A 15,501-nucleotide genomic window follows, 5' to 3' on the forward strand; every position below is an offset into this window, starting at 1 on the left:
AGACTTCATCAGCCAGAAACAGTTATTAAAACCAAAGTAAAATGAAAAGGTAACAGCAAGCTTACCTGCAATAGTCTGAGAAAACCAAACCAAACCAAACTAACCCCCCAAAAAATCCCAACAAAAACTCCATCCTGAAACCAAAACGTAGTATATTGTGTTTCATCAATTCCCCCTTAGTAGATGGGCTCGCGCAGATAGTCAGTCTGTAATTCAATCCTGGACATCCTGCGACCTCTTTTGGTCAATTAGCAAAATGAGCACGAGGACAAAAGAACACTGAATAGCCTTGGTACAGCACCCATGCATTAAGTAAGGCTGCTCTCTCTTTTAATGCATCTTTAATTTCCCGAGGAAAAATGTCTACTCTTATACCATAATATTCACAAATAAAAACAGATATTTTTTATCTTGCTATGGTATTTGAAAGGTGTAAGTACCGAATAAAGTGGAGAGAAAACAAACTGAATAGTTGATTTTAATTAACTAAAAGGATATGATTTGTAAAAGGTACAGTTTTCAGCATTCACAGTATCATGGCCAGTACCTTGAGAAGTAACATAGATACTTCTCTTCCACTTGAATTTTAACACATGAACAGATGATGAATTACTGGAAGGTGAATTTCTGTGTTAATGATGAAGGGGTTGAAAGCAGAACAGTAGCTCATTCCCATGGCAGAAGATACTTGTATAAGCCAGTGTCTGTGAGCATTATTGGTTTTATTTTTCATGAGGAGCAGGCTTCTCTGGCTGAAACACCATTATGTACGTCTATGCATTCTGCTCAGCATCCCCTTCCTCATGAGATTGCAAGATAGCTCAAAAGAGCATGATCACAAATTTGGGCATTGCCAAATCAGATTTACTTGATCATAGTTAAGCCAAGTTAACAGGGGGAGCAGAATATGCCTAGTGGAATGGGAGCAGAATTTGCAATTGCCAAAAACTGAACACAAACACATACATAGTGCACAATCCATGTAGGGTTTCGATGTTCGGTTTTTTTGGGAGGATGGATTTTTGGCCCTTTTTTTCTGGATTTAAAAGGATGTTGCAATAGAAACTATTTTCTTATAGACAAAAGTGAAAGTTTGTGAGTTCAGAAAATACTTTAAAGATAGTTAAGGGAGGCCCATCCACGAGATACAATATAGACCGGGTCCTGGGCCAGAGAGCACCATCTAGGCAAACGTGGATGTGCGGGTGCAAGCGTGCACATACATTTTCCCTCATCTTCCTAGGAAACGCAGGTGTCACGTGAGCTGTAAGCCGGTCCCAATTATGCCCCGAACTTGCGTGCGTGCGGGAGTGTGCGTGTGCAAGCTCGAGCAAAGGCACGCCTTCTCCAAGGCCGGGGCTCTCAGCCCCAAAGCGGACAGGATTGTAGCCAGGAGTCCAAAAAAGGGCACTCGTCGCGAGCTTTGCTCGCCTCTCCCGGTGCCAAGGAAACGCACACGGATACGGGAACGCGCGCACGCACACGGCACTTCTTGAAACAAAAGGCACACAGCCCGTCCCTCTCCCTAGAGCCATGCCCCTGACAGCTGATTTCTAAGACGTGCCCATAAACCCCCGGCAGCGCCGCGTCCCCCGCCCACTCCCCCCGCCCTCCCAGCCCTGCGTGACCGAGCCCTGGATCCGGCGAGGGCCGGCGCGTTATCCGTGGCGCGGGGCGGGCCGGCGGCCGCGGCGCTATATAGGGCGGGCGAAGGGCGCGGGCACAGCCGGGCGCGGAGTGGCGGGAGCGGAGCGGTGTGGCTGCAGGCGGCACGGGGAATAAAACGAAGGGAACCTCGATTTTTTTTTCCTTCCCCCCTCCACACTATTTTTCCCTCGCTCCGTACTTTCTTCTTTCCTGAAACGTTTTTGGACTAAGTTTTCTTCAGACCGTCTGGGGTTGGCTTTTGATTTTTTTTTTCTCTTTTAACTTTTGCAAAGCGGTTTGATTTGGGTTTTTTTTCCTTTTTTTCTCCCCCGAGTGGTGTGTGTGTGGCAAAAAAAAGAAAAATTACTGTCGAGCCAAGTAATTCAAGCGCTCTGCAGGCAGGAGAGGGGAGAAGAGAAGCAAAAAGTTGCCTTTGTTGCTGGCGAGCCCGTGCTGCCTTTATGTGACTGAGGGCGAGCGGCTGCAGGGAGGGCCGGCGGGCGAGTGCCGGCAGCGGCTCCCGTCTCCTCTCGGCGGCAGGGCCGGCAGCGACCGCGGCTCCGCTCGCCGCAGTCCCGGGCTCCGCTGCGCTCCCTCCCTCCGCCCGAGCGCGGCTCTGCCCGTGCCGCTGCCGGGAGCGGTGCGCGGGGGCGGCTCCGGGCGGCCCCCTCCGCCGGTTGCCATGGTGCCGCGGCCCGGCGTGCTGTGGGCAGTGTTGGCGGCGGCGCTGGCGCTGCTGGTCCGGCGGGCGGCGGCGGCGCTGGCGGGGCCAGTGGTCCGCTGCGAGCCCTGCGACGCGCGGGCGCTGCAGCAGTGCAAGCCCCTGCAGCCCGACTGCGCCGAGCGGGTGCGGGAGCCGGGCTGCGGCTGCTGCCTCACCTGCGCGCTGCTCGCGGGGCAGCCCTGCGGCATCTACACGGAGCGCTGCGGCGCGGGGCTCAGATGCCAGCCGCGACCGGAGGAGGCGCGGCCGCTGCAAGCGCTGCTGGACGGCCGTGGGCTCTGCACCAACGCCACGGAGGGTGGAAAGCTGCGGGCCTTCCTGCTGCCCGGACCGCACGCTGCAGGTAAGGGCTGCGGCCGCGCCGGGAGCCGAGGGGGTGGCTTCCCTGCGTGCCGCTCTCCCTCCTCTTGCTTTTCTTGCTTGCCTTTTTTTTTCTCCTTTCGTTTTCTTTTGTTGTAAGTTACAAAGCGAGCTGCCCGCAGCTGGAGCGGGGAGGCGCGGGCGAGCTCGCTGCAGAGCTCCAGCTCCAGAAAGGGTTGGGGGCTCCGCCGGCAGCCACGTAGCCGAGCCTGGTGGCATCGTTTTGAAGGAGGGTGTGCTTTGGCCGAAGGAAGGGACAATTTACTTCTTCCACCTTGTTTATGTATGCAAAGATTGACTTCAACACCTATGCTGAGAAGTAGCTCCTCGCAAAAGAGGCAGAGTTGCCTTTTTTTTTTCTTGAAAAGAAGGGTGAGTGGGGGAGGAATTGCATGTTGCTTCTGCGGGTGCGTGGGACTGCCAGGCTACAGAGCCTGGATGGAGAGAGAAAGCATGAAATCCTGACTGTTAGTACCCGGTGTTCTTGGAAAGAGGGTGCGCGAAAACTCGAGAGAGTGGGCTCTAACTCCTGTGCTGCAGCGTGGTTAAGGAAGTATAAGCACAGAGACAAAAAGGGGGAAGGAAAAAAAAGAGTTAAATATCCCTTTGGCTTGGAAAGGTGGTTATTTAGAACAAAGCATTTGCACAACAGGGTTTAAGAGGACGTTGGTTTTTTGCCTGCACTGCAAATATATCTTCGGTCACACGAAGCTTTCCCGTACCTCTTCCATGTCTTGTAAATGAGACGTTCACTGAGCTGGTTTTGTTTTGTTTGAAGAGGAAGAGACGGTTGGAAAAAGGTCTGTTAGCATGCACATTTGGAAACTTAAGACAGGGAAACTTGGGATTCAGATCAAGAAAGCACAGTCCCTCTATGCAAACATTTAATTAAACTGTTTGCTAACCAACAGCAAGTATGTTAACATTTATTTAATAGAAAAGTGTGTCAAAAGGCTTTCCACTGTTTGCATTTTTAAAAAGCCAGGAGATTTTGTGCTTGCAGGGTCTCTTTGACTAGCCTCTCCTTAGTTGAGGAAGTGGCACCAGTGCTCCAGTTAACTGGCTTCTGGAAGAATAGGCGAAGCCTTATTATAATTATTTATGTGCTGCTCCCAAGCTGTGACAGTTGGAATGAGAGTTTAGAGGTATTCACTGAAGTTTTAAATCTCCTTGGAACATGGAACAGCTTTCTTCATCACATGAGCTTGGCTCTTCATACTTACCCGTGGAGTGACACTGCAAACAAGGGGCATCTCCTTGGTAGCTGAGAGTTGATGCTGTTTAATGTAGTGCTTTTACAGTGACTATTAGAGAAGGAGGAAGGGGAAGACAGAGCTGCACTTTGCTAAAAGTCTTTTCAGCTGAATTCCTGAATTTGCATTCTTGGCTGAGGGAGAGCTTTGATTCTGAAATCAGCAGGAGCTTTGCTTCCTTAAAAAGTGCAAAGCAGGACTGCTATAGTTCACGTTCTAAGACTGAATGTTGGAAGGAAGGAAGAAGTACCCCAAACCTATCTGATGTGTAGTGCTTGCTTCCTCACAGGGACCACTCCACTCCCAGCTCTAAATCCAACACTCCCCAGTACACACTCTATCTGAGCAGGATCACATCATCTCCTTTCCACTAGGTCCTGCTAGTGTCCAGCTAGATCCTGCATCATGTGCTGTACTGTTGGTCATTCCTAGTTAATAGAAATTCCTGGAAATTGTTATAGGGCGGAGTATATTCCAGTAGCATTTAGAAGTCCACTGATTTTCCAACTGCTTTTTGGGCACAAAAGTGCTAAGGAGTAGTGTGCTTGTGCAACCCTTCTAATCTGTTTTTAAAAAGGAGTTGGTAACTCTCACAGCAGTTTTGTTTCTTATGAGGGTTAAAGCTAGCATGGCACCAAGTTTTATGAAACTGAGTTAATGAAATATGTTTACAGTTTAAAATGTAGCAATATGACCATTTGAAATTGAAGTGTAAGAAGTGCTATTGAAATGTCATGGCCTATGCAAACTGAAATGACCAGCCATAGTCATGGATATTCAATGCACATTAAGAATATTTTCTACTTATTTTTTAGTTGAAAACTAGTGAACTGTACTGATTGCAGAAGACCTAGAGTCAGGTTTATAACATTTTATTGACTCATTTCTTGCAAATTTCATTGAGAACGTGGGAGGAAAAAGTACCACTGTTTCAAAACAGGACATTAAACCACAAAAAATATGTTCAAATACTGCTGAGAGTCTGAGTGAAACCCACAAAAGCCAGGAAATTTAGACTTAAGACTTAAACTTCCTTAATCCACTGGCACTGTGATTTGAATTTTCCTGGTCAATTATGTCAATTGCCAGCAGTGGCTACACTAAAACCAACAGTACCAAAATGTTAACTCAGATCCCTCTTCCTCTCATGTTCCTTCCCCCATTCCTGTGTATTGGCAGTGCCACTGTACTGCCTGTGTTGAAACATTTAGTGCCAATGAACCATGTGAACATGGACTTTCAGGTTTAGCACTGAATTTGTCAGCTTTTGTGGTTTTTCAGTGAGTCAACAAATATAATTTTAATATAATATTTATATGTTATCATAATGTTATCACATCAGTTGTCTTTTGCACTCCCAATAGGATTTCCTTAAAAATGCAGCATAGATAAATACCTCAAAAGGCACAGGAACACTGGACTTATGGAGAGTGTTAGAAAAATGTGCTTCTCATGTCTTGTGGATGGTAGATCAAAGAGAAAAAACTTTTACAGCTTGAAATGAAAGCAATGTTTGTCCTTGAACACCACTGCAGAATGAATGGCAATTTTTTGTCCATTATCTTTAAAATGTGTTTTGTACACCTAAAAACGCTTTTGATTTTTATAGCAGAAGAATGAAAGGGTGCTATTCTTCTTTCCTGATCTGTATGTTGAATAAAGTTAAGGGGGGGGAGTGCTAGTGATGACTAATTAGACCCAGGAAGCTCAGCGTGGTAGAGTTGATTGTATTAACATCTCTTAAAAAAAAAAAAAACCACTACCATCCTGGGGAAGGCAGAGCCACACCGCAGCCCATAAGTGCCCGAGCCGGCCGCGTCCAGCTGGGGTTGATGAAGACAGCGGTGGCGGGGGGGCAGGATCGCGCCCCGGCGCCGCTGGGGCTGCGGCGGCTCCGCTCGGGCGGCACAGGACTGTCCCCTGCTGCCTCGGGGCGGGACTGCAGCGGGCACTGAGGGGCAGGGGCTGTGCCTCCCAGGGCAGCGGTGATGGCCGGTTTCCAGGTGTTGGGTACAGCCCGCGCGGGTGGTGCAGTGGGGCACCTCGCGGGGCCGCCTTCAGGATGCTTCAGTTACGAAAGTCATCACTTGGCAACAAAGACGGCGATGCCTGTGGAATTGCTACATTGTTCATCTTTTGGCATATTGCTATTTTGTAAAAAGGAAAATGAAGTGCTTAGACTAATCTAGTGGCTCCTTGATCGAGGCGGGACCTCATCGTGGTCTTCAGCTTCTTCCCAAGAGGAAGCAGAGGGGCAGGCACCAGTCTCTTCTCTCTCGTGATCAGGAGTAGGACCTGAGGGATTGGCATGAAGCTGTGTCAGGGAAGGTTAGAGTTGGATATTAGGAAAAGGTTCTTAACCCAGAGGGTAGTTGGGCTCTCTAGGGAAGTGGTCCCAGCACCAAGCCTGCCACAGTTCAAGAAGCGTTCAGACAGCACTCTTGAGCACATGGTGTGATTCTTGGCATTGTCCTGTGCAGGGTCTGGAGTTGGACTTGATGATCCTTGGTGATCTCTTCCAGCTCAGGACATTCTATGATTCCATGCTCTTGCAGATGCAGCTGGCAGTTGATTAACACTGTTTCTTCTGCATTTGTTCTTTTTGAAGGAAATTCCAGTGATTCAGAAGAAGACCGGAGTACCATCAGCATAGAAAATCAGGCCATTCCAAACTCTCCCAGGCTGCCAGATTCCAAGTTGCACCCACCACACATCAAAATAGATATCATCAGGAAAGTGCAAGCCAAAGATACACAGCGCTATAAAGTGGAATATGATTCACAGAGTACAGATACACTGAATTTTTCTTCTGAATCCAAACAAGAGACTGAATATGTAAGTATTTTTGTACTTGGTAGTTGGATCCCATGAGCAAAGATACACCAGCTTACAGAGGCTGCTGGTGTCTGTAAGAACCTGAAATAAGAGTCTCAGGGACAGAGTGCCTTTGTCAGCAAGTGCTCTTTTAGCTGTGTCTGCATGTTAGCTTCTGATACTGGTCTGTCTGACTTTGGAAGCTTACTTGAAAATAATAATTTAAAAACAGCTGTTGATCTTTTTAAGTCCCAATTTGGGATGAAATCTTGGAATGTGTGTGATTTGCAGTCAGTGCTTTTGAGCAGAAGGAGGTGCAATTTCAAGCGTGTGTTTAGAGCTTGTGAGATCGGAAAAGAAAGAAAACATGTGAAAGCAACAAGGAAGATGTTTACTAACGAAAAAACTCCATTTTAATCTCCCGTAGAACTTTGGAGTCTATATGCTTTCAGACACTCACATAAAAGGCACTTTACATGAGCAAACTATTAATATTACCACTTGAAAGTATAAATGTCATTACTTCACTAATTAAAAACTGCACCAAATGAGTCTTTGTGTCAATACAGCAACTTAAACATTTTTTAAACCATGCAAAGAAATTTTTTGGATCTCTGCTGAAAGAGTGGGCTCTTGGACTGAGTCAGTAATATGCCCAGACAGAGTGTAGCTAAGCACAGTTTGTGGGCTGTGACTCTTGAATTCTGATCCCACTGCTGAGACTGACTACCTTCTTGGCCTCTGGCAAAATATGAACTCCTCTGCTCTTGGTTTTCTGACTGCAAAGTGGGGCTCATAACGCTTTACTCCCTACCCTGAAGGGCTGCAGTGAGAAATAATTAGTTGGTGTTTGAGACATGCTCTTAAAAGTGCTTCTGAAAGCTCTTTTTGGCTCATTGTCCAAGAGCTAATCCTCACTACATTGTTGTCAGCCTTTTGCAGATAAAGAAAGTGAGGAAAAAAGCCACATACTTACTTAATGAGACTGTTGTGTATTACTGGTCCTTTGCATGTCTGCATCCATTCAGTCCAGTTGAAACTGGGAATCATTGTCCAAAGTTGAGGTATTTTATATATACATATATCCTATGCCAAACTATTTGTTTTCAATTAAATCAGTTTCAGTTAAGCTTTCAAATCCAGCAGAATCACAAAAATAAAACGTTATAGGGGAAGGTGTACCTAGTGGTGTATTTCTGGTGGCCTATTTTCTTCTTTTTCCACTTGGTGGAAGGCCAGCTTTTCCAAACTTTTGTTATATGTTACTGATTGACATACTGGTTGAGCCTTCCCATTGGTATATATGACTGTGATTTCAACTGGAAGTGCCAGTACATGTCTCAGCATAGTATAGGTCCTTCAGTGTTTAGAAATCACTTTATCTTGAGCAGAGCAGAGAGTCAGATTTTTTCTGTGAATGATCTGCCTTTGGACATATCCAGCCAGCCCTTTGTGTTAATGGATTTGCTTGGGTCTGTGCTTCTTGCCCTTTAAGGATTTACTAACCCCTATGTGAAAGACATAAATTGGGAATGAAGTTTCATCTGTGTTTTCTAAAACATGCTCATTAACAGGGTCCATGTCGTAGAGAAATGGAAGATACTTTAAACCACCTAAAGATCCTGAATGTCTTGAGTCCAAGAGGCTTTCATATTCCAAATTGTGACAAGAAGGGGTTCTACAAGAAAAAGCAAGTAAGTACAGAGTTTTGATCATTTCAATGAATGTACTTCACCTTTTCTGCATCTTTGTTGAAAGATCTTGCAGAGGAACTAGTTAATTTCCAGTTTTAGGACCTGATCTGATAGTGCTAAACCTTGTCAAGTGGGGATAGTATTTTTATTTTTCTGTTGGTCATGACAACAGATTCATTTGAGAAACTTCATACCTAATCACACATGGGTTGACTGGTGTCCTAGATACTAATGCCCTTTGGTTTAAAAAAAGCAGTGCCTCTGCAATAACCCACAGAGCTAATGTTGCAGTCACCATATGACTGCAATAGATCAATGCTTTGAATTGTAAATAGCTTCTTGAGAGTTCCTAGAAGATCGGCACTGGATCATATTACAGAAAGCAACTTGAGAAAGCTATATATCTGTGCTTTATGTGCTACACAGATCGCTTCCAAAATCCAAGTCATGTTATCGTGAAAGTGATACTTCTGCTAGTTACTCTGCAGCAAGGATGGCTTCTCAGCTCTTTCTGGTTCTGGGGTTGTGACCTTTCTTGTGAAATGCGGACTGAAACTGCAGGTATTTATGCTTTAGTTGTTGATTGAGCTACATCAGCATTCTCCATTCAGTGCTGCCCTTGAAGCTCATTCAGGAATTTAGGAAAGTGCACATTGCATCTAACTCCAGTTTAGTTAGTGGCCTGCCTCCAAATATGTTTCTTGGTATAATTCCAAAATTTCTTGAATTCAAAGGTTTCTTTTAAGACTTTTCTCAAGGACAGATTTTGTTTGTGGACCATCTTGTCTCTCCTATTTGGGTTTACACAAGTCAGTCTCTTGATCTCTGGTAACCACAGGAGTGGTTGACTCTCTGTTGCTAGCTAATGCAGTTCATTGGTTGGAAATGAGAGGCCAACCTCTAAACAGGCAATCTTATTTTAGGAATGGTATCTCTCCATTATTTTGGCTTCCAACTTTCTTAGAAACGGTCTTTCCCTTTCTGGTATTCCCTGGAGCTCTGCATTAAGCTGGCAGTGTCAGGTGGAGCATTTGCAATAGGGGTGAGATTTCCAGCCTTTCTGCCATCAGTCCAGCATTGACAGCACTGTTTGACCTTCGGTTCATGCTGCTGAGCTTGTCTGTGCTTCCCAGCTTTTCCCGAGCAGGTGGTGGCAAATCCCAAGCAGGGGAAGTTTCTTCTTGTTGCCTGGAGCTCTGAGAAGCCTGTGTCAGTCTTGTCATGCTGCATGTAAACTAGCAGAGAGCAATGCTTACATTTTGATCTGAGTTTTTTCAGAAAATGCATTGGACTGCTATGCAAAGCCATAAAAGCATTTCCTTTTAACTGTGTTCAAGGCACACAAGTGTACTGCATCCCTTTTCCTTCTCTATGTATTACAGAAGACCGCAGATTGTTTACTTTGTTCAGTAGATCTTCCTTTCATCTCTCTTCAGACTCTGAGGTTTTTGCTGTGTCAGCAAAACTGTGGTGGTTTGCAAGCAGTCTCTGACATGTGTATGTAGTAAATCAGATCCACAGTAAGCATATATTAAAGTGTCTTACTTTAAAGGATGACTGTACTTTAAAGTGCACTCATAGTTTTGCCACCAAGGCAGAAAAAAAGGAAATACAAAGTTAAAAAATAGAAAAGACAGATAAGATTATTATCTAGCCTTTGTTCCTGGAAGTTGATTTACAAGAATAAGGTGGTGTTGCAGAGAAAATACACACTTCTGCCCTCTGTGTAGTATCTCTTCTGCCTAAAGAATCTCAAAACTGCTTTAGGAAAGGTTCCTCTGCTATGTGCAACAGCCCATCCAGTCAGCAAATATAGAGGATGAAGGGCCACTTTCATACTTGACCAGTCTTGTCAAGCACTGTGCCAATTCACACAAGTCCAGTAGTTTGAGACGACTCGGGATCTTGTGGGAGATGCCCATAAATGGAGCTCATGTGAGTAAATACTCTACATGAAATTCAGTTGGGGTGCGGATTCCATAAATGAACCTTGATCAACCCTGGAAACAAGTCTTCGCAGACAGAGCTTACAGAGGCAGCCTGCTTCTCTTACCAACAAAATGCAAACCAAAAATAGTAGTTGCCCTCATAGAATTAACTCCTAGAAAAAAGCATCAGTTTGAGAAGTGAATGAGAGCTACCCAGACCTGATTAACTGCCCACAAGGAATTGTGGCAATTGTGTTTGATTGGTTTTCTTTTTGAAGCATTGTCTAGGTGTGATATTTTGGACACTGTGAGCAGGTGTCTAATCTCATTAACAGAATGCTAAGTTATTTTATTAATTCCCTTCATTGCCAATATTAGCAGCATTCAATCTGTAGTTGAATTATATTGTCACAAGAAAATGCAGAATAATTGGTTAGGAAATAAACAATAAATGCATTGAAAAATAAGTGCAAGGCATGCATTTTGAATTCTGGAAATAACTGCCAGAACCAATGTCTAGGATCAGAATGTAATAGGTGTAGGATGGTAGGAATCTGATAAATTATGATCACACTGGACACCATTAAAACTCATTGAGGGGCCACTTCATGTATTCTGCCTTCCTGGTCACCTGTTCTTCCAGTCAAGCGAAAAGCAGTTATTTTTCATGACATTTGTGGGTATCTAGAAGTTCCCTTTCCAGAAACAACACATTTACATATGTGAAACAATTTTAGGAACATAAATTTATCTGTCAGGGTATAACATGAAAAATATTTCACACCTTGTGTTTGTATATAAACTTTTTTAAAATCAGACCTATTAAAATTCAGAATTCTTTGTCTTAATAAATCACACATGTAAGGTTGTACTGTTCAACTGTGGTATATAGGTATATTTAGTGGAATAGGTTGATACAGGCATGTTCCTGCCTCAAGCATGGCAAAAGAGGTTTTGATGAAATTAGAATTATTATATGGGGCAATTACTAGAATTGCCCCATATTTGTGTACTGGAGCCAGATATTCACCTAAATGTGAGCTGGCAGTGTTCCACTGAAAACAGAGCTGGGCTTGGCAGGAGCCGAAACGGCCTGAGGTATATGTCAATGTTGTCTGCAGTCTGTTCCTGAAGACCACAGTTGTAGCTCCATGGAGACCACTGGGCTGACCAGGAATTTAATGGGATACCATATGCTTTGCTGTGCCCCACAAATGCCTCTGCGGCATTTCTTTGTGGAAGGGAGAGGAGCAGGTGGCATAGAAGCTGGCAGCTGGTGTTTCTATCAGAAGTAATTACTGTCTCCACTGCTTGGGTAGTTTTTCAGCTTTTTGAACTTATGAAGCCATACAGAGGAGCTGGGCAGAGCCTTGAAAATGTATGTGGAGTAGAAAATTCAGAAGAGCAGATATTTAGATATATTTTTCCACATGAGCTGTATACCACTTCTGTAGAGAATGCATGCTACCTATTTCAGGATAAAAGCATCAGAAGTGCTTTACTTTGACAGCATGGCTGAGTGGGTAGTATGAATTCAGAGATTAGAAAAGATAAATTGTTTCCTCATTAAGCATTATTTCAGCTGTAGAATAAGGTGTTTGTTTTTCAATTGGGTTGTCTAGAAGAAGTAAAAAAGAATACTAGTAGTAGAGAAGGTGCTTCTGTGAACTGACTTCATCTTGCAGTTAATTCTGAAAATTGGTTGTGCAACTGTAAAAAAACAATCAGACCCTCCAACAACATGAGATAACTTTAATTGATCATTTGTTTTGAGAGTGATGCAAGCCTATGAATCAGTGAGAGTTGTGTAACATACTTCATATAGTACTTCTAAAAGGGGAGGCTATGTTACTATTATTAGCAGAAGTGTAGTTTCATTGCCAGAGCACCAGGCTGGCAGCCAGAAGCCCTATGCTCTTTGGGCTCTGTCTGTACCTGCTTTGTTGGGAAAAACAATTCAAGAAGTGCTGCCTCAGTTTCCTTTCCTGTAAAATTTAAATTGTGCAAAGACTGTTTTTTATTAGTTCCTCTGTTTTGAGCATGAAGAATTTAAGTCATTAAATGTGAATACTACTTCAGGTAGAGTTCAGTCCAGTTGCCACCATAATTGAAGGAAAATTTCCCTTGACATAAGTGGACTTTGAGCAGCCATTCATATAAATCCTGGAGAATAAGTGTAAGCTCTAGATAGGCTTTTGAGACAATAAACATAAGTAGTAAGACTTATGTTTAAAGATGTAGTACAGATAACTGGATCTGAAATGCAGGTAATCATTTAGTTTGGCCAATGTAGCTGTTCTCTTAATAGGTTTGAACTTCTTCACCCACTCCTAAAACTAAGCTAATACGTACTTCAAGCTGGATCTTGTCATTCTGCTGCTGTCCATTTTCATAGGGCTAAAGCAAATTTGTAGAAAGGACGGCACTGTGTTATTTCTGCATTGGGCTTGTTACTCAATAATATCTTACAAAGGTGGATTAATTTGCAGTTATGGTGATTAACATTACTTCATTTAAAATAAAATAAGCAGCTTGTTGAAAAATTTGTATCTAATGTGTGACCTGCTTACATCTTTGTTTCACAAGTTCCTAGTGAAGACTGTCTACAATACTCTGTGCTCATGGACCAGTGTGCTACTGCATACTGTCCCAGGAGTGATCTATAGTCACAGTTCTGTGGAAAATAACACCCTGTTACCTGAGATGCTAAACTAGACATGGAAAGGATCAGGCACTTTAAGCAGCATGTGAAGCCCAACGCTTGGTTGATGTTTCCTTGTGTACCTGACCATGGAAAAGGCACTTAAAGTTGTGAGCCACTGCCATACCCTTCTGGAGACTGTGGAGAACAAGCAGTTGAGTGGTGGTAGCCAAGTTTATCTGACTTGGATCAGCCTGAACCTCTGAAAAACTTGCTTTGCTGCGAATGTGATCTGAGAGGCAATGCTTACTCTTCTTGCATGATTGACTTGACAGTGTTGAGGGATGAAAGTAGCTTCAATCTAGCCAATCTTCCTTTATATTGGCAGTGCAGCAGACAAAACCTAAGGAAACTAGGTATGCCTGTGTCACTGCCTCCTTTGTCAGCATGTCCTGAGTAAACAGCCACCTCTGTTTGCATTTGAAGCAAACCCTGTATCACCAAATCTCAAAATATGAGCTGACATGGAGACTGTGTCTTGACAGTGAGGTTGACTATTGCAAACCTAGATTGATTCTGGAGACATGTCCTGTGAGTGGGTAAAAACAGTGAGGTCAGAGAGGTTCACAGTATGTAACTGTATCCAGGGTTGCATATTGAATGCAGCCTGCAGCATGCATTTAGTGGAGTTTTTGCTATTCTTAGTTCCTTGAGGCATTACTTACTTCATATGTAGTAGACTTTATAATGCATTTTTACTGCATTACTGCTTTTAAAGAAGTTCACTGTCATTGCCTGATGTAATTTCAGGTTGGTCAACCTGAAACTGGTGCCAAATTCCACCAGTTAACTTAAAGTGGTCACAGGTTATACACTAGTAGATATGCAACCTTATTTATAGAAAAATATACATGTAAAATTCTAGCAGTTGTTGAAGTGATAATTCCATTACAGAAGGATTGTGTATCTGTTAATAAACATCAGCTACAGTGTTGAATTTCCTCCGTCAAACAGATGCAGGCCAAGGGTGTTTATTACTGCAATGGTTGTCTTTATCAAACCTGTTCTTTAGTGTAGAACATATCTGTTAACTTTGTTTTCCAAAGATTGGTCCCAGGCATTAGCCTGTACTGTTGTAATGAGTCCTGGTATTCAAAGGGGGCAGCTGTGCTGCCAAATATAATGATGAGTACTTCATAAGGCTGTTTTCTGGTAGTTCTCAGTGCAGTTTTACTATAGAGCAGTTAGACCCAGAGGATGTTGATGGGGAGGGCAGGTAAGTGTTTATTGAAACACTTTGTAGTGGTAACAAATACTCTGATTCTGTCAGATACAGATAAGTGCATCTATCAAATGAGCAGGAATCCCTGCTGTGGAACACTAAAGACAGAGAAAACATAAATTGTGCTAACTGGCTCTTTTACTCTGTTTCAGTGTCGCCCATCCAAAGGCCGAAAAAGAGGTTATTGCTGGTGTGTGGATAAATACGGACAGCCACTTCCTGGGTATGACGGGAAGGGACAAGGAGATGTCCACTGTTACAACCTAGAAAGCAAATGAGGGCTGGGTGCCAGCTTTTCTGGCATCTGTGTGTGGCCACTGGACCTCACTCACACAGAGACTTTGGAGGGGCTGGGCAAACACTGTGGACTGCATTGCATGCGGAGTAATGAGCTCTGCCTCCTGCAGCAAAGGGGAGTCGCAACCTCTGCAGATGCTGCTGCAGCTGCACCCTGCCACCGACACGCGTTGAGCTTCCTGTAGGATGTGGGGAGCTCTGAAACCCCTGTAAACCTGCACTATTGATACCCAGAGAGAGAAAAACAAAAGGCACTTCAGAATGGATTCAGGGAGTCTCCACTTACTTTTTAAAGAACGGCCTGTGACCAATTTGATCCTGAAAGATACTGTTGTTTTTTTATTATTTTAAAGAATTTATAGATTTTAAGCTTGTAAAAGTATTAAAGAAAAAAAAACAAACACACATACAAAAAAACCCCAAAAGGATTTAAAGGTAAAGCTTTTTTTACAGGTCTGATGGGAAACTTGTCTTCACGGGTAAAAAGTTTTATAAAAATCTCAAAGAACTTTTTAAAGAATTGTATTTCTAAAATAAAGACATGGCTATTTTTTTCTGTAAAATTTATTATGAATATTCTGTTAGTCTGTATTTAATATAATTGTTTTTTAATAAACTATTTAAATGTAACATTTGAATATCAAGTATTACATGGTAATTCTAGTGTATGCTTCTGTATGGTAAGAGAAAGTAAGGGTATGGAATGATTTACAAATATGTTCAAATCTATAAGCGTACACACTGACCTTTTCTAGATAATATAAATTAATTTGTGGAGCAAAGGAAATGTTTCCAGAAGAGTTTGAGATTTTGAGTATTTGATATAACTGCAAATACCAAGATCATTTTTTGATTATTATT

General features: G+C 43.3%; 1 protein-coding gene across 1 annotated transcript; it reads left to right on the plus strand.

The window, feature by feature from the left end:
- Window positions 1–1,700: 1,700 nt before the first annotated feature.
- Window positions 1,701–15,207, plus strand: IGFBP3 (insulin like growth factor binding protein 3). The gene is made up of 4 exons (XM_071553424.1): window positions 1,701–2,714; window positions 6,593–6,819; window positions 8,373–8,492; window positions 14,496–15,207. Exons 1-4 carry the CDS (start codon window positions 2,330–2,332, stop codon window positions 14,619–14,621), a joined length of 858 nt encoding a protein of 285 aa, XP_071409525.1. The 5' UTR covers window positions 1,701–2,329; the 3' UTR covers window positions 14,622–15,207.
- The last annotated feature ends 294 nt before the right edge of the window (window positions 15,208–15,501 follow it).

The sequence above is a fragment of the Pithys albifrons genome, chromosome 4, assembly GCF_047495875.1.
Source record: "Pithys albifrons albifrons isolate INPA30051 chromosome 4, PitAlb_v1, whole genome shotgun sequence".
Lineage (NCBI taxonomy): Eukaryota > Metazoa > Chordata > Aves > Passeriformes > Thamnophilidae > Pithys > Pithys albifrons.

Coding starts and splice junctions, on each gene's coding strand:
- IGFBP3 (XM_071553424.1), top strand. CDS start 2,330: ATGGTGCCGCGGCCCGGCGTGCTGTGGGCAGTGTTGGCGGCGGCGCTG. Junction 2,715..6,592: donor GCCCGGACCGCACGCTGCAG/GTAAGGGCTGCG, acceptor TTCTTTTTGAAG/GAAATTCCAGTGATTCAGAA. Junction 8,493..14,495: donor GGTTCTACAAGAAAAAGCAA/GTAAGTACAGAG, acceptor ACTCTGTTTCAG/TGTCGCCCATCCAAAGGCCG.